Here is a 27,735-nt window from a genome sequence, read left to right as displayed (position 1 = left end):
GAGACGTCATCTGGCTGCGCGAAGCCAGCGGTTGTTGACAGGCTGTGGAGGCGGCTGGCGGGGAGCTGCGGTGTTTTCTACCATGCCTGAGTGGGCGAGCTGCCCCTGGCCGAGGCCTCTGGGCTGGGGTTAAAAGAAGCTGATCAGATGCAGAGTCTGGAGGGCTCAGGGACCGGGCGGTCAGTCGGGACGCAGACTGGCAGCATGACGGGTGAGTGCGGGGCGCGGCCCTGCTGCCGTCCTCCTTCTCTCCCGCGGTGCCTCTTGCTCTTGTCTGGCGCCCCGCCTGTCCCTGGTGTCCTTCCAGGTCCGCGTCCTACTTACACTGTGTCCCCGCCGTGCTTGCCTCGTGCGTTTATCCCTCTCGGCACCCTCCCACCCTGCCAGCCCCGTGTCCTCCTCCAGCTCGGCACCCTGCCTGCGCTGTGTCGCCCTCCAGCTCGGCACCGGGTCTGCCCCGTGTCTCCCTCCAGCTCAGGACCTACGTGCACTATGTCTCCTTCCCGCCCTGCTAGCGCTGTGTTGTCCTCCAGCTCGGCACCCCATCTACCCTGTGTCGCCATTCAGCTCAGCACCCTACCTGCACTGTCTCCCTCCCGCCCTAATAGCCCAGTGTCTCCCTCCAGCTCGGCACCCGGTCTGCCCCGTGTCCTCCTCCAGCTTGGCACCCTGTCTGCCCCGTGTCCTCCTCCAGCTTGGCACCCTTCTTGCTCTATGTCTCCGTCATGCCCTGCCAGCCCTGTGTCTCCCTCCTTCCCCGCGCCCTGCCTGCTCCGTGTCTCCCGCCCAGCGCCCGGTCTCTCTCAGCAACTCCCGCCAGGCCCGCTGCGCCCCGGCCTCCTTGCCAGACGCGAGTCCTGAGGCTGTGCATCCCAGGCTTCACAGGTCGCACACCCTGCCCTGCACTCCTGGTTGTGGGGCCTAGACACAGTATCCCGGGGCTGAAGAGCCTGGAATTGCGCCTTTGCTTTAATTCCAAATTCACCGCATGTGATGCTTTTCTCGAGTTTTGCCTTATGGTTGAGAATCAGGCGTGTACTAACCATTTCCTTTTTAGCAATGCCTTCCAACGCTAACAAAATAAAACAACAAAGGAACAAAAACCTTCCTCCACGACAACGACGTCAAAGGCGAGGACTTGCTCCAGTTTATTTCCGGAGCTTCGGTGTCGGTTGTATTATTTTATCTATGGGGTGACCTGGAGGGAAAAAGGGACCCACGTTTGGAAGGCTCTTGCTAATGAAGCTATGATTCTCCTACCGCCAATCTTTTTTGCATCTCACAAGTAGGTTTGAGCTTAGCTCCTTTGCCATCACTAGTGAAATTCTGAATGCCCTCTCTTTTGTAGGTCAAATACCAAGGCTTTCTAAAGTCAACCTTTTCACTCTGCTCAGTCTCTGGATGGAGCTCTTCCCAGGAGTAGAAGCCCAAGGGCAAAAGTCTCAGGTATAACTTGTTTTTTACCCTTGGAAAAAGCAGTAGTCGTACGTTTGATTATATTGCCTCTTGTAGTCTGCATAGTCAAACCCAACTGGCCTTAAGACTTGAGAAATAGCGTTATCATGGCATTCTGCTTGTAGCTCATAGCATCATAGCTCATCTTTCCAGTCTGAAAAGTTAGTCCTAGCATATTCCTTGATTATTGGATATTAAAATGTACATTGTAGAAGTCAGCTTGTTATAATTGAATATTAGAATTGAAAATCTTTTTAACTTCATTAGCGACTTTTGATCTCAGCATGAATCTGTTTATACACACATAAATTGAGTCCTTTATTGATGCACAAGTTTTTTTAATTAGTGGCGTGTAATATGTAAGTTTCTATTACGAAATGTCATTCTGACAGAGATAAGGCTATTAGCATTCTGATGAAAATGCCTCCAAGTTTCAGGGCTGTAAAACTTTGTTAGAAACAAGAGATGATTCAGCTTCCTGTCTTATTAAGCAACTACTCTGTGCCTCCTCCTCACCCTGAGGTGGCCTGCTTTTCTGACTTCCTTTCCTTCATCAGATAGATATGAGGAAGGTTTTGTTTGTTTAAGAGAAACAAGTTAGTTTTATTTAAAATATTTTATTTGAAATCTTGTTTAGGAATCTGGCCCATACCTGTATCAGTTTACGGCTATTAAATTAAAATCTTAACTAGACATAGAAATAATGACAGGGGTCATCAAAATGAATTCTTGTTTTCTAAAGCCAGCCAACTTGGGAAGAGGCTTGGCCTAGGAAAGCTTACTACTTATATATCCTGACCCTTCCCTGCTACTGTTCACTGTGTTAATGTCTAACCCACTGTTTCACGTCCATGTTCCCCATAGCTGTCAAGCCAAAGTGTCAGGCAGGCTTCCCTCTTGTTCCTTGACTATAAGCCTTGCGACCCACAGTACTGAACCGAGGCACCTTCAAGAGTACTCTATCAGTGCACGGTAGCTTGAGGACTTGGTTATCACTTTTAACTTGTCTCCATGGAAAATGTGTTTTAACTACTAAAAATGCAAATTTACAAAATGCATAGATTATCGTTACCACTTCTGGACGCATCTACTGTCAGGAAAGCAGATGTGCACATTAGTTTCATCAGTTCCAGGTCATGGCTGCTGCAGAGAAGAAAACCAGTGATGGGTTTGGGGAGAAACAAATGGAAGGGAGCACATGACACCCCATTTTCATCCTTTTTGTTTTAGCATTTTTATCGAAACTGAAGATAACTCAATTAACCAGTAGCATTAAAAACTCATACTGCACATGCTTTCAGGAGGGTTCTCTTTGTGCTAGTTAATGTCCTTAAATAACCTTTCAGTGTATCTAGCCCTCTTTCTTATATAATCCAGGACCCCATGCCTATGGTAGCGCTGCCTACCATGGGCTGGGCCCTCGCACACCAATCACTAATCAGGAAAATACCCTAATGGCATGCCCATGGGCCTGCCTGATAGAGGCAACTCCTTAACTGAAGTTCTCTTTTCCTAGACGCCTCCAGGCGTTTCAGGCTGACAAAACTCATCACACAGAGTAAGTCACAGAAGCTCCAAGATGCAGTTGACATATAGCTGTATAAAATAGTTTCATGAGTTCCCAAATGAGTATGTGTTCATTATTTTAAAAGGAACAGAAGAAAAAGTCTTCACACTACTACCTAGAGACTGTTGACATGTTTGTATTATTTTATCCTTTTTCTTTTTTATTATACTTGCTTGAAATACTTTATTCTGGATCTTTTCCACCAAAAGTAAGATATACATATGCTGTGGCATTGTGTGCGTGGCAGCAACTTGGTCTAGTGTTTCCACATCAGCCAGGCTGACTGGGTTCCCATTCCAGCTCAAGCTCTTGGTAGTTTGTGTAACTTTGTGTAAGGTATTTTGTTTTTGCGTCAGCTTCCTTTTTAGTACAGTGGAAAATCACGTGCAACATGCTTTGCTGTGTTCTGAGGTTCTGTCCATTGAGCCCATAGCCTTGTACATGCAAGGCAAGTGCTCCAAACCCCGAGCACACTCCAGCCCGTGTGCTCTTACACGCAGTGGATGAGCTGACAGCTCTCTTCATGCCTGGCACTGTGTAGACTGTGTTTGGATAAACTGTAGAAGAGTCAGTTGTGTTGATGGACATTTACATTGCTACTTTCGCCAAATTTAATATTTAACAGGTTTAATATATTTGCAAATATGACTAGAGTCTGAGTTCCTCTGTGCTATCAAATACTTACATTGTTCAGCAATAAAAGCAGAATTTTAAAGTGTCCAATCAACAACTGGAAAAGAACTTGTCTATTGAGACTTAGAAGATTCAATGGTAATAGTGTATAAAAAAGAGAGAGAGAGGGCTGGAGAGATGGCTCAGTGGTTAAGAGCATTGCCTGCTCTTCCTAAGGTCCTGAGTTCAATTCCCAGCAACCACATGGTGGCTCACAACCATCTGTAATGGGGTCTGGTGCCCTCTTCTGGCCTGCAGACATACACATAGACAGACTATAGTATACATAATAAATAAATAAATATTCAAAAAAAAAAGAGAGAGAGAGACTTAGAAGAAGGCTGGGGGACAGTTAATAAACAATTTTGAATTAGAAGTTAGGTACTGTGAAGATGGCTAACATTACTTTCTTTCGTACTGGTCCATGCTTTCCTTGTAGTGTAAATTATGTGGCCTTACTTGCTAGCTTGGATATGGTCTGAGTCTGTACCCGAGTGAAGTGAGATGTCAACACAGAGCTTCGTAAGGGGGAAGATGATCCAGAGGAAACCAGCCCTTAAATACTGAAATGTATTTATCCTATTGATTATACATTAGACATATATAATTCATCATATTAATCATTTTCCCTCTTAATCTGATTTTAATTAGAAAAACGAAGAGGAAAACCGTGGCCCCTTAGGAGATAATGAAGAGTTGGCCAGAGTATCTGCTGACAAAAAACAGGTGAATTGTTATGATTTTTAAAAAGATGTAACAAGCTCATAATCAAAAGCAAAAGGAATGGATAGAGTCCTGTACAAGACCTCCCATGCTCCTGGGAGCTGCTCAGATTCTCCTAAAAGGCCTCTTTTGTACTGACAAGCCTGTATGCCTTTCCTGTTTAAAAGCTCAAGTGAGAGTTGTCTGTAATGTCCTCCTGCTTGTTTTATTTGCAATATAACTTCTAATCCTGAGTCACACGGATGGATTGAGCAATGTGCCCGAGCTTCTCCACATATGTGTATCTTGGTTATTATTGTGAGAATTCAAAGCTTAATTGGTCTTTATCTTGGACATTTCTGAAGAGCTGAGGTAATATCTCCCTCTGGGACAAACAACAGGTTGGTTTGCTTTTTCCCTTCAAACACCAGGATACCAGCCTTGATGTTTCTCTCCGCATAGCCACTGTGGGTCCAAGCAACCATGTGATGGCAGCTGCATTCTGCCCTGGGGAACTAGAGGGTGTGGACCACCACAAATGTGCTCTCACTCTTTGGAGTCCTCTGTCCCCGACCCAGAAACTTCATGTTTTCTCTTATATCTAAGAAACACGGGCCGTCAGACCAAAAGACCTGGTATTCCTTGTCACGCTACCTGTAGCTTCCAGAGATGGCTGTTCACATGCAGAGAATAAGAACATGTGTTTTGTAGAGTTATTATTCTGATGTCTGTCTATATAAGTTTCCTGATTAGTTCTGGGAGTGAGTCTCTTCACTGCCTGGTGTGATTTAGAAATAATTTGCTAGATGCTTTCAGTATAAGAGAAACACAAAGGGAAAAAGTAGTGAATCACCTAAGGAAATATACTGAAAGGTGGTCCTGTTTCATCATGTTTTAATGTAAACCCACATGACTAAAATTACATAGAAACCACCCAAGATGTGCACGAAGTGAAACAAGCCAGGACCCAGAAGAGCAGTTCCCAGAAAGTAAGTGTGCTGGGGCTGTAGCAACTAAAAGTCCCAGGCTAGAACACAACTTGGGCTTCCCATTTGGGATGAAAAGTTTTATCTCAAACTAGATATGTTGGCTATAGCTAGAAGCAAAATTAACAATTTTTTGTTTGTTTGTTTGTTTGGATGGGGGAGCAGTGTTTTGTTTTATTTTTGAGATGGGGGCTTCTCCGTGTAGCCTTGGTTGTCCTGGAACTCACTCTGTAGACCAGATGACCTCAAACTCAGAGTTCTGCCTGTTTCTGCCTCCACACACTGGGGTTAAAAATATGTGCCATCATGTCCAGCTATTTTTACTTTGTTTTAAAAGGTCTCAAGAAGTGATAAACTTGGCCTGAAAGATTAAATCGTTCTAGTAAGAGGTTGATAATGCACTTCCTGTGTATTGGGAACAGTGTCACATACAATCATTTATTTCTGGTTTATTTCTGTCTGCTGACCGTGTAAAGCCAATGTCATTCAGCTGAGTTGCAGCCACTCTGTTGGCCATGTTGCCTCAGGTTCTTTTGTTTTGTTTTGGTTTGGTTTGGTTTGGTTTGGTTTGGTTTTTCGAGACAGGGTTTCTCTGTGGTTTTGGTTCCTGTCCTGGAACTAGCTCTGTAGACCAGGCTGGTCTCGAACTCACAGAGATTCGCCTGCCTCTGCCTCCCAAGTGCTGGGATTCAAGGCGTGCGCCACCACCGCCTGGCCATGTTGCCTCAGTTTAACAGTGCCAGCTCTGTGCCCAGATCCTTTGTCAAGGCAATTTTCAGTGGTTGCTTTCTAAAGTGAACAGTGTTGCACTCAAACTTGCTGGAAGAAGGTAACATACAGTTTGTATTCAGGGAATGTACAGTTATACTTTGGGATGAAGAGGGGAAGGTTTACTTTTTACAAGTTTGGAGTCAAATGCATTACGTTTTAGTTGTGCCCTTACCTTTAATAGCTGAGCTATCTTTTCGGCATAAGTTAAGGCCAGCCTGGGCTATATAATGCAATCCTGACTCAAAAAAGAAAAAAATATCTTGTAATTTTAGAATTGAGATGATGCCTGCTTTAGTTCTGCCTTTACCATCTGTGATTCTTTTGAGGTGTGTGTGAAATTCAGAGGATTTCCTTACACCATCATGAAGCTTGTAGTAAAATAATCCTCACCTGGATGGTGGAAGAAACCAGTCAGCTGACTCGGCCTGTGGCCTTTATTAGGTTAAAATGAGCTCATCTTTTACTAGAACAAAGTATTAATAGCCACACATGTAATTAACCAATGGAGTCTTAATTTTGGAAGTTTCTCTTCTAAAGTCAATATGAAGCTCTCAGAAATTCTTTGTGGACCTAATTAGAAATCTGTTTTTTATGAAGACTGTGTTTAGGTAAGAACTAAGCACAGCTTTCATCATTAGAAAGTCAAGTATTACCCATGAAAGGACAGTATTAGTCATAACTAATAATTTATTATTTTGTGTCTAATTAGGTGAAGAAAACTGGTCTTGTGGTGGTGAAAAACATGAAAATCATTGGTCTTCACTGCTCTAGCGAAGACTTACACACTGGGCAAATTGCTCTTATCAAACACGGGTCCAGGCTGAAAAACTGTGACCTCTATTTTTCAAGAAAACCGTGTTCTGCTTGTTTGAAAATGATTGTGAATGGTGAGTACAGATAAGGTGGTGTTGGAATTCAGCTCCTTTATCAGAGAGCAGCTGTGAGGGAAGACATTGCCCAAATACACAGAGATAACGTGGGAGTGGAAATGCACGTTTGAAGACCATTTACACATTGTCAGAGGATAAGTCTGCAAACGTCGACTCTGAGCTCAGCTCTGCCTGCTGATCAGCTAACTGACCCTTGGTAAATTATAGGCTGATGCTAGTTTACAATGGAACCTCAAAATTTCAGTGGCTTGAGACTGCATTTCACCCCTACGGTTGTCAGACACAGGCACTGACAGCAGCAGGCGGTTTTGTTCACGTGGTTGGTTTGTGGGAGTAGACATCATTCTTCTCCCTCCTTTCATCAGAACTGGGGTCTCACTTGAGTCCTCTGCATTCAGAGAAGGCATATCTGCTTCTTAAAATCCTGCTTGGGGGAGAGCGGCTGGGGATTGTAGCTCAGTGATGGAGTGCTTGCCTAGCATGGGTGAGGCCCAGGTTTTTCCCAACATCATAGAACAGAACAAGAGCTATGACCCGGCAGCCACATAATATCCTTTCTGTTCATGTCGCTGTGGGAGCTGTAGGCTCTGGCTGGGCAGCTGTCTCTCTGTTCTAGTTTCGTTTATGTTGTAACCACCATGACCAGAAACAAACGTGGAAAGGGGATGATTTATTTGGTTTTCAAGTCCAGATAAAGTTGATCATTAAGAGAAGTCAGATAGGAACTCAGTTCAGGAACTGCTTACTGTCTTGCTCCATGGCGTGCTCTGCCTGCTTTCCTGTAACAACCCAGGCCTGGGGATGGGACCACCTCCTGGCCTGGGCCCTTACACACCAATCATTAATAAAGAAAATGCCTCACAGACATGGCCACAGTCCTGGATGTGGAGGCAATTTCAAATCAAATTTCAAATCAGATGGAGCCAATTTCCCAATTTCTTGAGATTCCCTTTTCCCAAATATGTCTCAGTTTGTGTAGAGTTGACAAAAACTAGCCAGCACACTCCCAAAGGTTACTATATACCCTGGAAGGTCACACAACACGTGACTGCTTCTCATTCTATTTTATAGGTAGGTAAACATGCAGGTGATTGTATCATTTTAAAGAATGTATCTCACATATGGGCACCTGGTAGCTCTAGAAGAAAGAAGACAACAAATGTGACTCCCCATCCTTTTCCTCAGGGAGACTTGGTATCAAATAAGGCTGTAAGTGCGGCAGGAACTCAGAGGCCTGGCTGCTGTGTTGTGAAAGCTGAGGCACAAGCCTGATCTCCGTGGCTGTATTAGTTATATTCTATTTCTGTGATAAAGTACCATGACCAGAAGCAACTTATGGACAAGTTTATTTGGGCTTGTGGCTCCAGAGGATCATAGCACATTCACGGTAGGGAGGCATAGCAGAAGGCAGACTTTAAAAGACTGGTGATGCCCTTTTCATCATTCTATGACTTCTTTCTGTTGAAAGTTCTTTGTGGTCAACAAGAACAAAGTGTGTACAAAAAATACCATCATGAAACTCATACTTCATATGCTAATTTAAAACTCGTTAAGAAAACCAAGGTTAAAGAAAATGAAAGCAACATGTTTTAAAACAGAAACTTCTTGGAGGGCGTCTTGGATAACGAGGAGGGGTCCCATCGTGTGTTCACCATCTTGATGGTCTGGATGAGGAGTCACATTATTTATTCCCCTGTTTTGATTTCTGGAGTTGTTTTTAATTCGAAGAATGCTGCATTAAAAGCATGTACATTTTCCTCTCTTTAGAATATAGCTTTTCAGAAGAATTCTGAATCTGAGACAGGAACATTTTGAGCGCATAAATGTAGTATTTATAGTTATTTAGATACAAAACTACTCTAGGCCTTACCATGCATTGGCTATAACATTTCCAGAGCAACCATGGCAACATGGAAAACCTTGGTGTATAAATATTTCAGGTTTTGCATGCAGTATAGTTTCTACTGTGTTAGTCAAGTCTGCCATTCCAGGGTACTCATTACATATGTGAATGAAGGGTTGTGTCTTTGAATAAATACAAACACTGAAATTTTAATTTCTCATAATCTCATATGATAGAGAATATTCTATTGTAAAGCCCATATTTAACCCATCAACTGAAAAAAGACTAGCCATAGAGCCATTTTGGCCTGTGGGTATTTGTTTGCTAACCCTCACATTGTGTAAATGACAGTGTAGACGTTTGTCTTGGTAATGGTAGGCTGGATTTAGATAGAAAGCCTCTATTATGCTTATATCAAAACAATGACCTTTTATATTTTTATATTTTAGCTGGAGTTAACCGAATTTCTTACTGGCCTTCTGACCCAGAAATAAGTTTGCTCACCGAGGCTTCTAGCTCTGAAGATGCAAAGCTGGATGCCAAAGCAGCAGAAAGGTTGAAGTCCAACAGCCGGGCCCATGTGTGCGTCTTACTCCAGCCGCTGGTGTGTTACATGGTGCAGTTTGTAGAGGAAACCTCTTACAAGTGTGACTTTATCCAAAAGACTGCAAAAGCACTGCAGGGTGCTGACACTGATTTCTATTCTGAGTGTAAACAAGAAAGATTAAAAGAATTTGAAATGTTATTTTTGATTTCTAATGAAGACATGCATAAGCAGATACTGATGACTATAGGTCTGGAGAACCTGTGTGAAAACCCCTATTTTAGCAATCTAAGGCAAAACATGAAAGACCTGATTCTACTTTTGGCCACAGTAGCTTCCAGTGTGCCCAACTTGAAACACTTCGGATTCTACTGTAGCAACCCAGAACAGATTACTGACAGTCACAACCAAAGCTTGCCGCAGGAAGTTGCAAGGCACTGCATGGTGCAGGCCAGGCTATTGGCATACCGAACTGGTGAGTTCAATGCTTAGTTCATAAACGGGGGCTGAATGGTTGGGTTACCAGTGACACTGAAGTGAAGTGGCTTCCTATCGTCCGTGGTAGAGTTCCTGGACTCTTAGATACTAAAGCATTGTTGCTCCAACAGCGTAAAGGAGTTACCTAACCCCTTGTGTATTCTGTGTTCTTAATTCAGCACTGCATTTACAAACCAGGACCAGGAGACCTAAGTCCTATTTGCTTCTTACACAAATAATCCCATTACCCACTAAGTCCCTCAGTAAAAATGGCACAAAAAGAAAACTAGAATTTCTCATTTTTATTTACTCCACAATTTTTTTGTTGATACTCAGTTTTTTAAAAATATGTTTTTTATATATGTTAGTGATTTGTCTGCATGTATTTTGTTTGTGCACCACATTGTTTGTTCCTGGTGCCCTTAGAGCCCAGAAGATGGTGGAGTGCAGTCATGGACAGTTAGTTGTGAACCACCGTGTGGGTGCTGGAAATCAAACTCAGGTCCTCTGTAAAAACAATAAGGGCTCTTAATTGCTGAGCCATCTCTCCAGCCTGTGTATTCTATTTTTATTAAAAAGTTAGAATTCTGGGAATTTTTAAATTTAGAGGGAAAGAAATGAAGGTAAAAGAATGCTGTTATTCGGTTTCTGGTGATACGTTCCTATCAGCAAGTTAAGTGATCTCACTCTGCTGTGCATGCTACTTAGTGATGTTCTTTATTTTGATAAAAATGTAGCATTATCTTCATATCTAAGCTAATATAATGTTTTTCAATGTAGAATTGCCACTTTGTAAAATCCAGTTTTGAAGTAAGTAGGGAAAATCCAGACAGGAGAAGTAGTAAAGACTTATTTGGGACATATGCTATAGTAGGACTTATTTATTCATTCATTTATTTATTTACTAGATAGGGTCCTATGCAGTCCAAGCTCCCTAAGTAGCTGAGGATGACCTTGAACTTCTGACCCTCCTACCTCCACCTCAAGTGCTGGAATTAGAAGCATGCACGTCCTGGACCTTGTGGCTGTGCTGAAGATGAAAGGAACCTAGGGCCTCATGCACATTAGGCAAGCACTCCACCAACTGACCTACATCCCCTGCCCAGAAACTTAATTATCCCAAGAAAGGAGGAGAAGAGAAGGAGACTAAGAAAGGCCTGTACAGATGGCACTGGTCTTTAAAAGACCTCAGGTCGAGTAAACGGAATGAAGGATCTCAACCGACAATGTACAGAATCTCCATGGAAACTTTAAAAGGTACAGATGCTCAAACGCACCCAGATCTGGGTACAGCCTAGGTCTTTAAAAGTTCTGCAAGGTGTTCTGATGTTCATCAGGGTTGATAATCCGAGTCTGATTTGTAATGTAGAGTTTACATACTCTAAATTACATTTTGTATTACCCGTGTGTCCACTTACTATTGAGTTTTATATATAAATCCGTGCTGGTACATTTGAATTAAAAGGTTTTCCAAGGAACAGTTTTTGACAGTGGATTTTTTTTTGCAGGGGAAAGTTCTGGACCTCAATGCCTAGTTAAGATGAAACTTGACTATCACTCACGTGTGTTCTTCCAGGGGAGAACCACCGGCATAATTAGCATTTTCCCTGAGAACTAAAGAGTGGTTATTAAATGGGGGGATCTTTTCATATTCAAAATACTGGTTCAGGGGCTGGGGAAGTCGCTCAGCAGGTAGAGTGCTTGTTGTGCAAGCATGAAGACCTGAATTTGGGTCCCCAGCACACCCGAGAAAAGCAGGCTATGGCTACGTGTTTATAGCCCCAGGCCTGCAGCTGAAACAAGATTGATTGTGTGGACTCACTGGCCAAATAGTCCAGCCAATAAGTTCCAGTGAGAACTTACTCCTAAGTAAGGTGAAAAGTGTTGTACAGCATCCAACATCAGCATCTGTCCTCTGGAGGCACACACGCACACAGAGTTCATAATCATTACAGCCCTTGGGGCGAGTGTAAAGGAGTTTAGAATTCAAAGGTGTTAATGTAAGGTGGTGTGTGCTGTTCGGGCAGGCACTCTGGATGGAACAGTGCTCTATAGGCATGTTGTTGAAGTAGGTGAGAGTAACCCCAAAGCTGTTCTAACTCACTCCATTGAGTCAGATATGAATGTGACAAAGCATCAGGAGGCAGCTGTGGATAACACAGGTCCCTGGCCACTTTGCTCTGATGGACCAGGGCTCTTCACTAGAGCCAGGAGTCAGCCTTTTTATCAGGCACCCAGCAATGTTTATCAAGTGTTCTGTGAAACACAGTTAGATCAAGACCAGTGTTAACACAGAACTATCTGTAACAGAAACTGGCGTGTGTCGGGCCAGCTGGCTTCTTGGAGAGTCAAGGACCTTTTTGCCAGGCCTGACAGGCTGAATGCAGCCTGAGGTGGAGCCCAGGTTCTCTTCTTCCGTGTTGTGGAAGTTGTCCTCTGACACCTACAAGTGCACTGTGACCCCCACATGTATGAGTGCACACACACAAATAAAATTTTAAAAGTTAAAGAAATAGATGTGCCTGTAGGCATGAACAATAGACTAAAGAATACTCTGACTTCAGGGGTCAGTGAGCCTCAGGAATGAGCCTCAGGAATCTGTTCAGTGGTCATAAAGTGGCCTTTCCTTCGAAACTGCAGGAAAAAAAAAACCTGAAGAATAATCAGATTATAAGGGACAATTTTGTAAGAATTACAGATATGGTAGATGCCTTTAATTCCAGCACTCAGGGAAGCTAAGGCAGGAAGACTGCAAGTTCAAGGCCAACCTGGGTTATCCAGAAAACTCCTATCTTAAAACTGGAAATCAAGGATCATCCCTACTTGAAAAGAGGTAGTGAATGTTCTCGTACAATTAGCCCTTGCCAAGAGGCAGAGATGCTGCCGATGGGAAAATGCTCTTTCCTTCCGTGAAAAGGTCCAGTCTGTCCCCAGACTGAGATAGAAATGGTAGCTCCCCAAACCAAAATCCGAATATAAGAAAGGTATTTCATTTGGAGAATTTCTGTTTTGTTTGGTTTTTATTTATGCATGTATTAAACTTTGCTTAGGTTTTGATATTTTAGGTAATTATAATATTGTGGTTATAATTTCCACCACTGCCTTAGACATGAGCATGAAGCATTAATTTATATTATTCCCCTGCATTAAACTATAAAGGTCTAGGAAGCAAGGGAATTTTGCGACCAAATCTCGCCCCTGACACTATAGAAGCCGTCGCCATAGGCTCCCCAGTGTCACAGGCACCTCCTCTTAGTGCAGCTTCCTCATCCCTGCCAAGCCCCCATTTGGCCATTAGCTGCTTGAGGATGGGACTGTCATTCCCCTCCCCACTCAACGGTCAGCCTTTCACCATGCTTTGTACATCTGTGACACTCAGAAAATGAAAACCATTTTTAGGGAATCCTTAATGTCAGAAAGAGATGGAGAGATGGAGAAAAGGCAGCTAGGTTGGGTTAAAAGAACTAACTTTTAGTTAATTCCATATATAGAAATGGAAATTTTAACTATTGATAGGCAAAAATGAGAACATATATAAAAATACTTCCCAGAAAAATACTTATTTTATACTATAATTTTGAAAACCTGAATGTGCTTGAATTGCAAATAAGAAATTTTATTGCATAACTACAATTTTTTTCAGTTAACTCTAAGACAAACTATAGTTTAATACAACAATGGCAGGGCTTCTGTCTGTATTGTCTGTAATAGAAAAGTAGATGCTTAAATGCACTCTGATGGGAGAGCTTACCTTGTAGGAAGGTGTAGGAAAGACAGTTGTACTCAACCCTCTTCAGTATAAATGGCCCTCGGTAAGATAATTCTGTTTTGCTTTGTTATTTTCTGTAAATGTGATGTGGGATTCCCCTCTGTATTACTATGAATATGTTTTATTACTACTGGTTAATAAAGAAGCTGCTTTGGCCTATGACAGGGCAGAATATAGCAATTGGGAAATCCAAGCAGAGATAAAGGAGGAAAGAAGGTAGAATCAGGGAGATGCCATGTAGTCACCCAAGAAGCAAGAGGTAACAACCACGAGCCTCATGGTAAAATATAAAATAATAGAAATGGGTTAACTTAAGATGTAAGAGCTAGCTAGGAATACCCCTAACCCATTGGCCAAACAATGTTGTAATTATTATAGTTTTTGTGTGATTATTCGAGTCTGGGCAGGTGGGAACTGAAAGTGCAGAGTCCACTTACATAAATGTACCTACTCTGTCCCTTGCTGTGGTTTTATAATTCATTCAAATTTGTTTTAGAAATTTGAAACTCACCCTAATGTACAAGGAAAACAAGACTTTAAGTAGAATTTCTACTTGAACTTTTTTTCCAAAAATATTTCCATAAAGTCAATTTTTCATGAGTAGAGTGTAAAAAATGTCAGAAAAAAATAAACTTAAGTTTAGCACATGTTTATGCCTCTAAATCCATCATTCAGAAACTTCCTATTCATTCTGCTTTTTCATGTGTTAAAAGCGGTCACTTAGATCCTGACCAGGTAAGAAGAGTCAGTGAGGCTGGGCTGTCACAGTTACAGCGTGGGTAGAATGCACCACAGCCACTTGAGAGGTTGTTACAGGGACATGATGAGTGAGGGTGGACAGTGGCCCTGCCCTGTCTGGCTATTTGGTACCTCATTCCCATATTCCACACCAGAAAGGTTTTATCTCAAGAGTTTTGTGTAGTTAGGACAAGGGATTACTGCTGTTACATTTATGATGTCTGTTGCAGTAAATGTGTTTTTATTGTTTGGGAAGGATGGACTCATGGAACTGGGTGTTGATTTTTACCGAGAAAAACATCCTGTCTTTCAGAGGATCATAAAACGGGAGTCGGAGCTGTCATTTGGGCAGAAGGGAAAGCTGTAAGTATGAAACCATTCCCTCTAACATCTGAGTGATAGCAACTACAGCTCATGCTGTCTGACCTGCTGAAGTCTTGGGTTGTATTGACCTGTTGATAGAATGTATTTTACCAATTCGTATAAACATCTGCCCTTCCCTCAACTGCTGACCGAGGTTTCTGTCCCACCTGGTCCCTGGCTGCCTTTCCCTCAACTGCTGACCGAGGTTTCTGTCCCACCTGGTCCCTGGTCCTTCATCCGTTTAGTCACAAATAAACACACAGAGGCCTACATTAATTATAAACTGATTGGCCTATTAGCTCAAGCTTCTTATTAACTCTTAAAATGTATATTAGCCCATAATTATTGTCTGTGTTAGCCACATGTCTTGGTACCTTTTTCAGCGAGGCAGTCACATCTTGCTCTGTGTCTGGGTGACAACTGCAGACTGATTGTTTCCTCTTCCCAGAATTCTCGTTGCCCCGCCTCTACTTCCTGCCTGGTCACCCCACCTCTACTTCCTGCCTGGCTACTGGCCAATCAGCGTTTATTTAACATACAATTGACAGGGTACAGACCATTGTCCCACAGCACTCAACAATTTTCAAGGTTCATCCATTAGCAAACATTTATTGAACACTTTCTGTGAGTTTGTTGAATATTGCCACAATGAACACTAGGCAATTTAAACATTTTTAATTACTTTTTTTTTTTTAAGAGAGGAAGAGGCTTATGTCAGCTTAACTTTGAGGTCACATTCTGTCACCGAGGTGGAGCCCGTAGAGGAATGGCGCTCACTCCTAGCTGTCTCGCCCAGCCCAGTGTCACCTGCCTGAGGATGCACTGTCCACAGTGGGCTGTAGCCTCCTGCAGTCAAGAAAATGTCCCACAGACATTCTCATAGACCGGTCTGATAGAGGCAGTTCTTCTGTTTACACTCTCATTCCAGGTGACTCTAGTTTGGCCAAGTTGACTATAAAAAGTAACCAGTACACTGGGCTTCTCTTTAATAATGCTAACCCCTTTACCAAATACCACTCATGGTTTCTCATCTCACTTCCCTTCCCTAAAACTTTAAACTTACTCCCGAAGCTTCATGTTCTTATCCTTTGCTCCCCTCTTTGCCCTTCCTCACTGGATGAGAGCAGTGAGCAGTAACAGTACACAGCTTGAATGCCATCCTGGCATGAAGTAACCTCCACCAAACAAGAGAGATCATGTCTTTAAATTCAGATCAACCAGGTTCTTAGGATTTGGGAAGAAAGCAGCCAGACTGTTTTCCTATGATATCACAGTGTGAGCACATAGCCCAGCTCCTGATGGAGTCCTTGGTCCACAGGAAGCCTTTTGAACCAGGCCTCTACTCTTTGTTTGTTTGGGGTTTTTTGTTTGTTTTGTTTTTAGCGCTTTAGTTTTTCAAAGCACTCTTGACTTCTGAGGTCCCACTAGAACTGCTAACATCAAAGACCATCTTGAAGTTACCTCTGAAGATGGCAGACTTAAGATGTTTCTATTTCAATTTTAAGATTTTGTTTACTTATTTGTGGTAGGTGATGTTTATGCTTCCAGACACACAGCCGTCTTCTCCTTTCACCTTGTTGATTTCAGGGATGGAACTCAACTCCCCAGGCGTGGTGGCACATGCCTTTACCAGCTCAGCCATTTCTCCAGCTCAGATCTTGTATTTCCTGATGGCTCCATTTATTATAGAAATGGAGCGAACCTTCTTTACATGGAGTGTGAGGGCTTTCAGAATGCGCAAACTCACAGGGTGCTTCTGCTGACCCTTGCAGAGAAGCTGTGATGGAACTGGAGCTATGTACTTCATAGGATGCGGCTACAATGCCTTTCCCGTCGGCTCGGAGTATGCTGATTTCCCCCACATGGATGACAAGCACAAGGACAGAGAAATACGGAAGTTCAGATACATCATACATGCCGAGCAGAATGCTTTGACATTTAGGTACGAGATATTTTTGCCTTCTTTCCTTTAAGATAGAGCAGATGTTGGTTGGAGCTAGTTTTCTTTTATTGTCTTCTGTTCTTCTTTTAAAACTCTTAGAAAATGTTTTCAGAAAAAGAATTTTGATAACGCTAGGTCCTGCTCCTGGACTGGAAGTATGGTCACAGATTCCCAGCTCTTTCCATTTCTTCAGAAATTCTTTCTTCTTACTCTCTCTAGTAGGAACTACTAGGAGTTTGTCCTTAGGGACTTGCACAGTTATTTCCAGTTTTGGATGTTAGTATCCCCTTTGTTTTCTAAATTCAGAGCACGTCTGTTACATATATGAAATACTGGCTCAGTTATGGTTTTTATTGCTGGGATGAAACATCATGACCAAATCCATCTGTCACCGAAAGGAGTCAGGACAGGAATAGGGCAGTATCCTGGAGGCAGGAGCTGGTGCAGGAGCCATGGCGGGGTTCTAGGAGGAATGCTGCTTACTGGCTGGCTCCCTATGGCTTGCTCACTCTGTTTTCCTATAGAACCCGGATCTACCAGCTCAAAGGTAAGACAAGTGTGATCATGGTGGGTTGGGATGGGGTAATGGTGAACTCTGAGTTTAGACTGCTTAGGAGGCAGTCGTGGGTTTAGGGACATATATTCATAGAGCAGACCCCTTAGGTAGCAGGTGGGGTATCCACAGTCCTCAGCCAGGTGAGCAGGAATGAAACTCAGCAAGATAGATCCAGAAGGTGCATAATTGAAGACAGTTGGCTGAGGGGAGCTATCCACCAGACCTGGAGGTACAGTCCCTGCAGCCACACGAGAGCCTCTAGCCCAAGCTTCCACAGCATGCTACGAATATTCTCTGCTCTCCTTCCATCATCTTCAATGTAGGTTTCCTTGCTGTATTCTGGATGAAGGTTTGATACATCATATCAAAACATTTTTAAAAAATTATGGTTGGAGAAGGTTAAGAGAACTGTAGCTGAAAACTGGGCATTACCACTTACTCATTAAGGAAGCACCTGTCAGTGTATGTCCAGGTAGAGCTCAGTCTTTAGCTGCTGTGGTGGCCTAAGGAGAAGCGAGCCCCATTCTCCAGGATCATGATGAAGTGCATGTGCAGAGAGGACCTCCCATGTATGTGCACTCATTTCTCCCTCCCCATCCTCTGTTCTCACTTCCTTTTTAATATGATGTCCAACATACCAGTATCTTACTGTGCAATCAATGAATTTCAGTTATGATGATTGTCATATTTTTGCATATTTTGAACATTTGCTAATTTAGCAAGAACAAGACTTAATCATTATTTGTAATGTTGCAAAATCTCAAATTTAAAATTTAAGGATTTCTCTACAAACTTACTTGTTCTTTCATAACAGCTTTTGTAATATTTTATAATTTTTTATAGGTGTCAAGATATAAAGCCAGAAGAACGCAGCATGATTTTTGTGACAAAATGCCCTTGTGATGAATGTGTGCCTTTAATTAAAGGTGCAGGCATAAAGCAGATCTATGCTGGGGATGTCGATGTGGGGAAAAAGAAAGCAGACATCTCTTACATGAAGTTTGGGGAGCTTGAGGGTGTTCGCAAATTTACAGTAAGTACCACATTTTTTCCAGAGTACTTTCTGTCTGGTAACCCGCTGAGCATTGCAAAGTAGAGATTCTCACTCTTCTGGGACTGTGAGTGACTTGTCATCACTGGCTCATCTTTATGTGTACAAATTTACCAAACTGTAAGTGTTCAGCCCAGGACCCCTGCCCTGCACAGGTGTTTACAACTTGCAGAGTTGCTCTTTGATCTTTGAAGTCTGGGTGCCCTCTGGTGGCTTCCCGTCTCTTTGGGCTTGGGTAGAGGTGCAACTCATTTAAGTTATCACACCACACAAACACACCGTGTACACATTCTCATGAGAGAGAGCCCTGAAAACTACAATGTCATATGTTATAATTTTTTTCTTTTCTTTTTTTCTTACTCTGAGGCAGGGTTTCTCTGTGTAACAGTCCTAGCTGTCCTGGAACTAGCTCTTGTAGACCAGGCTGACCTCAAACTCCCAGAGATACGCCTGCCTCTGCCTCTCGAGTGCTAGGATTAAAGGCATGCACCACCATCCCCCAGCTCTACTTAATATTTAAAAAAAAAGAAATAGAGATGGTTCATGGAAAACTCAGAATTTTTAACATACTTCTTTCTACCTAGGCTTTTAAAAAAGTGTTTTACTTTGGAATACTCTCAAGCATACAGAAAAGTTGTAAGAATTCTGCAAAACACTTTCCCCAGAGGTTGTTGACATGATATCAAGTTACCCTCTTGTAGCAGGAGGCTGCTTGTTTGTTCCCAGCTGCCCATACTCAAAATAACCACACAGAAACTGAATTAATTAAATGACTGCTTGGCCAATAGCTTAAGTGTATTGCTATCTAGCTCTTACATCTAATATTAATCCATTTCCATTATTTTGCCTACCAGCAAGGTTCCAGCTGGCAGCTCACATCTTTGCCCTCTCACAGCTACATGGTGTCTCCCTGACTCCACCTTCTTTCTCCCAGCATTCAGTTTAGTTTTCCCTGCCTACCTCTATTCTGCCCTGCCAGGCTCAAGACAGATTCTTTATTAACCAATGCTATTCACCGCATACAGAGGGGAATCCCATATCACCCTCTGTTTCCATAATGCAAGGAGCATGGTGGAGCCACAGAATCAAGAAATAAAGTGAGACATTGCTACAGTGAATCAAGATTTTAGCTGGTCTCCACTTATCCCAGTGATGCTCTGGTAGAACCATCTTGTCCAGGATCAGAGTCCACTCAGTGTCATCCAGGGGCCTGATCCTGGCACCTAGTGCTCCATTGGTAGTCTAGAATTTCAGTGAGTAGGAAAGTTTATAATGAACTGTTTGTTCCTGTTATGTACAGTTTGAGCACAGGGAGCCAGAGCATATGTGTACTGTACACACATGTATGTTATTAAAGCAGTATGTGCTCACTGCAGAAGACTAGGAACATTTCAAATTTTATGTTATTCCATAACTTAGAAATGCCACTGTCAACACTGTATTTTCTGTGTTGTTAAAAGTTCCTAAAAATTATATTTACTAATCCAACATATTCTAGCCAGAATACCTAGCTTATATAATTATTTTCTTTGTTGGATAACTATATTACCTCCATTTTCATAATTATAAAAATCCTTTCTATGACTATTTTGAAATGAAACTTTTGAATTACTGATTTATACTGTTTTGCTCAAATTAATAGATTTTGGTGGCTTGGTGTATTTCAAAACATGCCTTTTTGAAAATTTCTTATGTAACTTCTCACACAACTTTGAAAAATCCCTCCCTCATGTGTGTGTGTTACACACATGCATATATGTGTGAGCTCACTGATGAATTCTCATATACAGGTCAGAGGCTGATGTCATTTTTCTCTATTACTCTCCATCTTGATTTTAGAGACAAGATCTCTTACTGATTCTAAGCTCAGCATTTCAGCTATACAGGCTGCTGGTGAACCCCCAACTCCAGGGGTACAGTCACCCCTGTGCCTGGCATTTATGTGGGTACAAGGCATCTGAACTGAAGTCCTCACGCATATGTAAGAGCACTTTACCCACTGAGCCATCTTCTCATCCTCGTGTCTCTTTCTTGGGACTAGCCTCAGCCTGTTTTTAGAAGTGACCAAAGTCTGAGTCACATTTTTATTCTTTAGGCCTTCTTTAGCGGATTTAAATTCCATAGGTGGGCTGGAGAGATGGCTCGGTGCTGTGCAGACTGAGGACCTGAGTTTGTGGCCCTGGAATTAACATGAAAACAGGCATGACCACATGTGCCTATAACCGCAGAGCTGGGTGAAGGAAGACACAAAGACAGGGTTGCTAAGGGTTGCTGGCTACCAACCTGGTTGAAAAACAGAACTTCATGTTCAGTGGGAGACTGTCTCAAGGGAATGGGTGAGGAGCAATAGAAGGGGACACTTGAAATCTCCTCCGGCCAATACATGGGCACTCAGACATATGCATCTGAACAACACACACACATACAAAAAACACAGCAACAACAGACAACACAGACATCTACTCTGTCAGAAAAATTTCTGCAGCAACCATGGCACCTTCATGGAGCTCAGTACCAAAGCCAAGATGGCCATTGTGGGCATGTAGAAGTCTTCCCCAGACCAAGTCAAGAAAGCCATGAAGGGGGCCATTAATGCAGGGTAGGGCCACGTTGACTGCATATGCGTATCATTACAAGAGTGAAGAGGGAGGCCATCCGAGGTCAGGTGAAAGAGAAGGGTGTGAAGCGAGAGGACTTCTTCATTGTCAGCAAGGTGTGGGCCACCTGCTTTGAGAGGAAACTGTGAACAGAGCCATCAGAAGCCCCTCAGCATCTGGAACTGGACTATTTGGGCCTCAGCTTATTCAGTGGCCACGGGGACTTGAGCCCAGAGAGCTTTTCCCCAAGTGATAAAATCAGCGTTCTCACCAGTAAAATAACCTTCTTGAATGTGTGGAAGGTCAGGGAAGACCTGGAGAATGGCGAGTTAGTGAGAGCCCTGTGTTGTTGCTGTTGTTGCTGTCGTTCTTTGCTTTGCTCTTTGAGGGTCCCACCTCCCAGCTACCAAATAAATACACCCGGAGACTTATTACTTGTAAATGCCCAGTCTTAACTTGGCTTATTTCTAGCCAGCTTCCCTTAAATTATCCCATCTATCTTTTGCCTCTGGACTTTCATCTTTCTCTGTTTCTGTATACCTGTCTTTACTTCTTCCTCTGTGGCTTGCTGTGTAACTGGATGGCTGGTCCCTGGTATCTTCCTCTTCATCTTTTTTTTTTTGCTGCTAGATCCTTTTTGCACAGATTCTCCTCCTATTTATTCTCTCTACCTGCCAGCCCCACCTATCATTTCTCCTGTCTACTTACTGGCTGGTAAGCTCTTTACTTGACCAATCAGGTGTTTTAGACAGGCAAAGTAACACAGCTTCACAGAATTAAACAAATGCAACATAAAAGAATACAACACATCTTTGCATCATTAAACAAATTGTTCCACAGCATAAACAAATGTAACACATCTTAAAATAATAATCCACAACAGCCCTGGGTGTCTCCAGCTTCAACTACTTCTAGATTGAAAGGCTCCTGAGCAAGCCTGGATGGAAACATAAGCCAGTGACCAACCAGGCTGACTGCTACCCATACATCAACCAGAAATGTTTCTTGCACTAATGTGATCTGACCAAATGTTTGTCAAACACCAGGAACTCTGGTAACACTGGGGATATAAAGATAATAAAAATATCAATAATGACAAACATTAAAAACAAAAGAAACAACACCTCAGTAGGTCCTGGAGATAGACAGGCTGTGTTGCACCTCATGGGCATGCAGATTCTAATTCTGTCCCTGTGACCTGGGACAAGTTACTACGCACCTCTAGTAATTCTGGTTTGGATGATCCTGATTGAGGGTCATTCAAGGTCAGTGTCTTATTAGGCAGGTAAACATAGACATAGACAAACTAACTCCATTTCTTATACTTTTAAAAGCTATTTTAGTGATGGAAAGCAAGGTACTGATATGCTGTTATTACTTCATTTTAAACATACAAATATTTGTGTCTCCTACAGTGGCAGTTGAATCCATCTGAAGCTTACAGTTTTGATCCAAATGAGCCGGAAAGGAGAGAAAGTAAGTATTTCTGAATGCTCTGTTGAGGCTGTGTACTGAGGAGAGAGAGCAAGTTCCTAAGATCAGGAGATGGGCTCATGTGTGGGTAGATGCAGGATATTCTTCTTGTAAAGATTAGGTCCATTAGGTCCATTGAGTTTGTTCGTAAATGTGTGCTGTGAGTGAGGAGCTGTGTAAAGTGCTGCCCGCATGCTAACTACTCCAGTCATGTAAATGACTGTGGACAGATTGAATGTGTAGACTGCATTTGTTTGAAACAGTGAGCAACAACACTCTTCTCCACCAGTGTAAAAGCTGCTTGCGAGTGAGAGAATCTTAGCACAGATATATGGGGCTAAGTGGTGAGAGCATCTGTGTTCTTCTAGAGTAAAGCCACAGTAGCCCAGGCTGCTCAAGGAATGGAAAGGTTCAGTTTATTCAATTACTTAATTAAGCCAAAAATTGCAAGTGAGTCACTAGTCTTCACATTTGATTATTTACATACTAAGAAAAGCCATACTGAATGTAATATATCCTTGAGAGTTCTTACAATTCCATAAGGGCATGATTTTGAACATGGTGCTCTGCAGTTTTATTTTAAAATAGTATCTTGGTTGTGACTGGGTTCTAGGTAAAGGGATACTCCTGTATATTTTCTTAAGAGCAGCAATGATTTGATTATCTTGAAAAATCCAGAAATACAAAGGTCTCTATGAAAACATAAATGTTTTATTTATTATTTACAATCTGGAAAAACATAACTGCTACATTTTATTTTTTAAGATTTTCTTAAGCAATAAAAGATGTGACACCACCAAAGGTGTTTGGGGCAGTGAAAGTGTTGCTGTGGCTAGGGAGAGAGTGCAAGTGCCAACTGTAGAGAGACGTTCCTTTGTCTGTGTTGAAATTAAGAGCATCTGTCCATCAAGAGATCCCACTAAGAGGGTGCAAAGGCAAGCCACGGAACAGAAGACCTGTGCCACTTACTATCAGCTAAGGGTCTGTGTCCAGGATTTCCCACACGTGCGTCTCAGAAGGAGGAAGACACGCCTGCGGGCGCCATCGTGAGAGGACACAAAAGGCTGCTGGTTATCAGGCAGGGGTTTTTGTTATTGTTTAAGTATTGTTTTTTTAAGCTTCTTTTTTGTTTTTTTTTTGTTTTTTGTTTTTGTTTTAAATTTATTTCAACTTTTTTTCCAAATTCCCACTCCCTCCCCTCCGCCCACTCCTCTGCCTCTCCCTCCACAGACCCTCCCACCCCACCCCCTCCAATCCTGAAAGAGGGCCATGCACCCCATCAGGCAGGGTTCTTAACCACCCAGGCAGTTGTTTGCTTTTGTGACAGTTCATCAAGCTCAGCTTATGTTTGATGCCTTTTTAAACAAGAATTTTATACCAATAAATAATATTCTTATCTCCTTTTCAATTATGGAATAGCTTCCTAGTGTATAATTTACTTACCATGAATTTGCCTCTTTAAAGAACAGAGCTACCTGGCCTTCACGTGTTCAGAGCTGTGTGCCTGTCACCACAGTGTTTCATTGCTTTACAAAGAAACATGATACCCGATAGAGCCGCCCTGTCCTTCCCACCCCAGCCGAGCCAGTGCTAGCAGCTTTATGGATTTGTCTCCACTGGCCGTTTCATATACATGGACTCATACAGTATGTGGTTCCCTTTTAAACTTCTATCTGTTAAGAAACAGGAGAATTAGACAAATAAAAGCCAAACTTTAGCTCTGTTGCCACACAGAAGCTTGACGCCAGGCCATATTGATCGTCCAGCTGTCGTGCACTCTCAGTGACCGTGGCAGGAGCACACAGCAGGGAGGTGCAACTGTGGATGATGTCCCAAGCATCCTGTGCTGTAGAAATGGAGCCCAAATAAAGCACTTTTTAAAAATTGATACTAGACTTTGGAGACAGTACAGGGACCCAGATGCCCTCAAGAAAGAAGAGGTAAGCGGAACACGTTGCTAGAATCTGAGTAACAAAGTAAGCAAGCACTGAAGTCAGGTAATCCAGGACTTGTGGAAGCGGCCACGCCCGTCAGTGGGGATCTGCTGGACCGTCGGGAACCGAGCCTGAGGATGCTTTCAGGTCTCCCAGGGTCTCCCAACAGAAGCAGGTGCAGTCTCTCCTAAGAGGAAGCTGCAGCATAGGCTCATGGGATAGGATTTGCCATCCTAACTGGAAGGCAGCAGCCCTGCAGGAGATGGGCTCCATGCATGGGGTGACAGAAGCAGCTAGCCCCACAGTTAGACCTGGGGACTCGTGAAATGTCAGGAAAGAGCCCATTGAAAAGGGAAGCTACATGTGCTGACATGTGCGCTAATCTCTGCTCCAGGGAAGCTAAGGCAGGAGGATTGTGATCTGGGGACAGCATGCGCAAAAATGAAGAAAATATGAAAAGGGATCAGGCGATTTTGAAAATAGAGTTTTGGGAAATGAGAAATTGTTGTTAAACAGTAGGTGAGGCAGCTGCTGTTTATAATAGGCACACTGTTGGTATTTGAGGGGTACCCCTTAACAGTAGACCACCTAATGCATACTGCTGCCAAGTGGGTTGTTCATGTAGAACACGATGATGAGCTCATACCTCAGTGATACTCAAGTCCCGAGAATTAAGACTAGAGAAAAAAAGTAATTTAAAAGTTAGGGGATTTTTGTAAAAAAAAAAATTCTTAATATTATTTAGGCCTGTAGACATCTACACAGACAGAATATTGTATACATAATAAATAAATATTTTTTAAAAAAGAGATTAGATTTTTAAGGGAATACTTAGCGAGTGACCCGTGGCTACATTTGTCAGCATGGATGGATCAGAAATACAGTGTTGAAGATAGTGAGCTGCCAGTGACAAACTGCAGAATACTCAAGAGGAAGCCAAGCTGTGCACTGTTTCCCATATATGATAGAAGTGTTTACGAACCAGTGAGCTAATAAATGAGACAAGTGCTTCTGAGTGAGCTGAAAGGGGAGGGGCTGAGACGGGACAGCATGTGGGAATTAGTGGTGATGTGGTTGTTTTGGACAGCAGGTTCTTTTGTCCCCATACAAAGTTGCTGCAAATTTAAGCAAGAATCCTTTATGGATAGTAGATTCTTAGGTGCTTGTTTTATTACCTGGCTAAATTGTAAATATATTCTGAGAGTTTCAAATATAGTACAAAAAGTCAGGGGTAGGGCTCCCAGCTGCCCTCGGGAAGACAGTTGTGGCAGTTTTTATCAAGAAGCTGGAAGGAGAGGGTGGGGGGAACTTGACTGGTGGATACACAGTTGTGTGGTGATGCCAAACTCACTCGGTTTTACCCTCTTAATATCTTTTAAGCACATGTATGTTATGGTGCCGGTAAAGCTGTTAGCAACCAAAAGCTTGAAGCCAGCCCTTCTCCTGGCATGCCCCTGCCAAAGGCCAGCTTCCCATGCTGGGGGCCTGTGAATATGAGTCTGTGTCTCTTCCAGATGAGTAACGCCTCCTGTGTACTCCCCACCCCAAGAAATTTATGTGTTATTGCTATCCGTTACTGAGTGAATCCGGTGTTTCAAGGGTTCACAGATACTCTACTCTCTGAGCTGTCTAGAATCAGTATAGACTGGATACATTTAGAGCATGGGATGTTGAGATAGATGAGCTGAAGGTCAAGCTAAAATACCTTTGCCATAAGCATGATGTCTCCTCCCAGCCTCATGGCTGGAATAGGTCCCCATGGGTTCTATGTGTGCTTCCTGACTTGAGTTATTCTTGCATGCTAGACGGTGTATTGAGGCGCAGGTCTACACAGGAAGAACAGCGCAGCAGCAAGAGGCCGCGTCTGGAAACCCGCTCTGCAGGCCGGGCTACGCTGCAGTAACGTGCTTTCTAACCGCACCTCTCCAATTCAGCCTGTGGGCTTGGGAATGACTGAGAAACCTGTACGGAGCTGAATTCTAGTTAGCCTATGAGCGATCTTACCAAGGACGTGTTTCTCAGCACGCAGCATATGTTTTCTTTTCATTAAATGCTGTAGCAATAGTTTGAGGCCAGTATAAGACCAACAGGACCTGTTACTGTTTATCCGGACTCTGTGGAGCCAGTTTCAAAGGGGCTCGTTCACAGGAGGGGATCTTCTTTGACAAATAGTAATTCCTTTGGTTGGATTCAGGGATAATGATCAATAAACTGCTCCAGGAAATAAAATGGCACGGTCATCTTTTACAACTCCATGCACAGCTAACCAACCAGCTGCATCATGCTAAGTCCAGCTAGCCAGAAGTTGCTGCAATAGGATTGGCTCTAGGTGGCTGTGCCCCTCCTTCATTTGGAGTGTGTTTTGTAAGTGGTCTGGGGATTAGACCTGTGGAGCAGTGCCGTGAGAGCATGCGCAAGGTCCCGAGTTTCTTCCTTAGCACCACAAAGCTAATAAATCATCAACCGCACCTAAACGAGTTGTTGTTTTGATGCAGGGACTTACTTTGTAGCTCACTCTCACCTCAGAAATCATCATTTAGTCCATACTGGTCTCGAACTCATGGCTGGTCTCCCGCCTCTTTCAGCCCCCAGAGTAGTGCATTCAGAAGCACGCACCACCATGCCCATCCTTTCCTCATGTTTTTGCTGTGTCAATTCATGGTAGCTTGTTGGACCACAGTGCAGTTATGCCACTGATTTGGGTGGCAGCAAGAAGAGACTCTGACTCTCAGGCAGTTCTGCTATCTGATGTCAGTGACTTCTGAGGTCACTAATGGTGAACCTCAAATTTGATCATGGCTTAGGGCTGGGAAGATAGCTCAGTCAGTAAAGTGCTTGCCTTTCAAGTATGAGGACCTGAGTTCAATCCCCCACAGAACAAACACAAACCAAAAACAACCTAGGCATGGTGGCGAACACTTGTAATCCCAGCATTGGAGAGGCATCTCTTGCTGACTGACTGACCTAGCCAACTGGGTGAGTTCTGGCCCAGTGACTTCTGTCTTGAACATCAGGTGGATAGCAGCTGAGGAACAAGGGCTCAAGTTTCTCTATGTGAGCACGCACACGTAGCCCTGCACATACACACAAGCTTTGATTATGGTGTGGATGGGGAAGAACCATTTGCATGCATGGAGACTGTTTAGAATTCTTCCTCTGTGTGCCACCTCCTACATGACTCCCCATCCATGTACCGAACAGCCGTGTCTGATGACTTTGACTTTGGAAGAGAAGGACTTTTACATTTGTGGACCTCAGAAATACTCAGTCTTAAAAATGAACATAGCCAGAGGCTGGGGAGATGGCTCCGAGGTTCAAAGCACTTGTTTCTTTTATAGGGGCCCCAGGTTCTGTTCCTGGCACCCACATGGCGGTTCCAGGAGATCTGATGCCCTCTTCTGACCT

General features: G+C 43.1%; 1 protein-coding gene across 4 annotated transcripts; it reads left to right on the top strand.

Moving 5' to 3' along the window:
- Cdadc1 (cytidine and dCMP deaminase domain containing 1) lies at positions 1-26,559 on the top strand. 4 transcript variants are annotated; one of them, XR_012907985.1, is made up of 11 exons: positions 1-211; positions 1,349-1,446; positions 4,346-4,420; positions 6,863-7,040; positions 9,336-9,905; positions 14,728-14,777; positions 16,550-16,719; positions 18,119-18,308; positions 22,339-22,399; positions 23,291-23,474; positions 26,136-26,559. XR_012907985.1 is itself a non-coding variant. In XM_075949930.1 (11 exons), the coding sequence occupies exons 1-11, from the start codon at positions 148-150 to the stop codon at positions 26,145-26,147; spliced, it is 1,575 nt and encodes a 524-aa protein (XP_075806045.1). In that variant the 5' UTR covers positions 1-147; the 3' UTR covers positions 26,148-26,559. The 4 variants fall into 4 exon arrangements, 3 of the variants coding, with proteins under 3 accessions (XP_075806045.1, XP_075806046.1, XP_075806047.1); XM_075949930.1 differs by lacking the exon at positions 23,291-23,474 and adding an exon at positions 25,711-25,817; XM_075949931.1 differs by lacking the exon at positions 23,291-23,474.
- The last annotated feature ends 1,176 nt before the right edge of the window (positions 26,560-27,735 follow it).

The sequence above is a fragment of the Microtus pennsylvanicus genome, chromosome 15, assembly GCF_037038515.1.
Source record: "Microtus pennsylvanicus isolate mMicPen1 chromosome 15, mMicPen1.hap1, whole genome shotgun sequence".
Lineage (NCBI taxonomy): Eukaryota > Metazoa > Chordata > Mammalia > Rodentia > Cricetidae > Microtus > Microtus pennsylvanicus.
Note: the sequence above shows the minus strand (reverse complement) of the source record. Positions and strands in the feature narration are given on the sequence as shown.

Excerpts from the sequence above, each read along its gene's own strand:
- Cdadc1 (XM_075949930.1), top strand. The coding sequence starts at position 148 with ATGCAGAGTCTGGAGGGCTCAGGGACCGGGCGGTCAGTCGGGACGCAG. Across the intron at positions 212-1,348 it reads GCAGACTGGCAGCATGACGG|GTCAAATACCAAGGCTTTCT; the intron begins GTGAGTGCGGGG and ends TCTCTTTTGTAG. Across the intron at positions 22,400-25,710 it reads TGAGCCGGAAAGGAGAGAAA|CACATGTATGTTATGGTGCC; the intron begins GTAAGTATTTCT and ends ATATCTTTTAAG.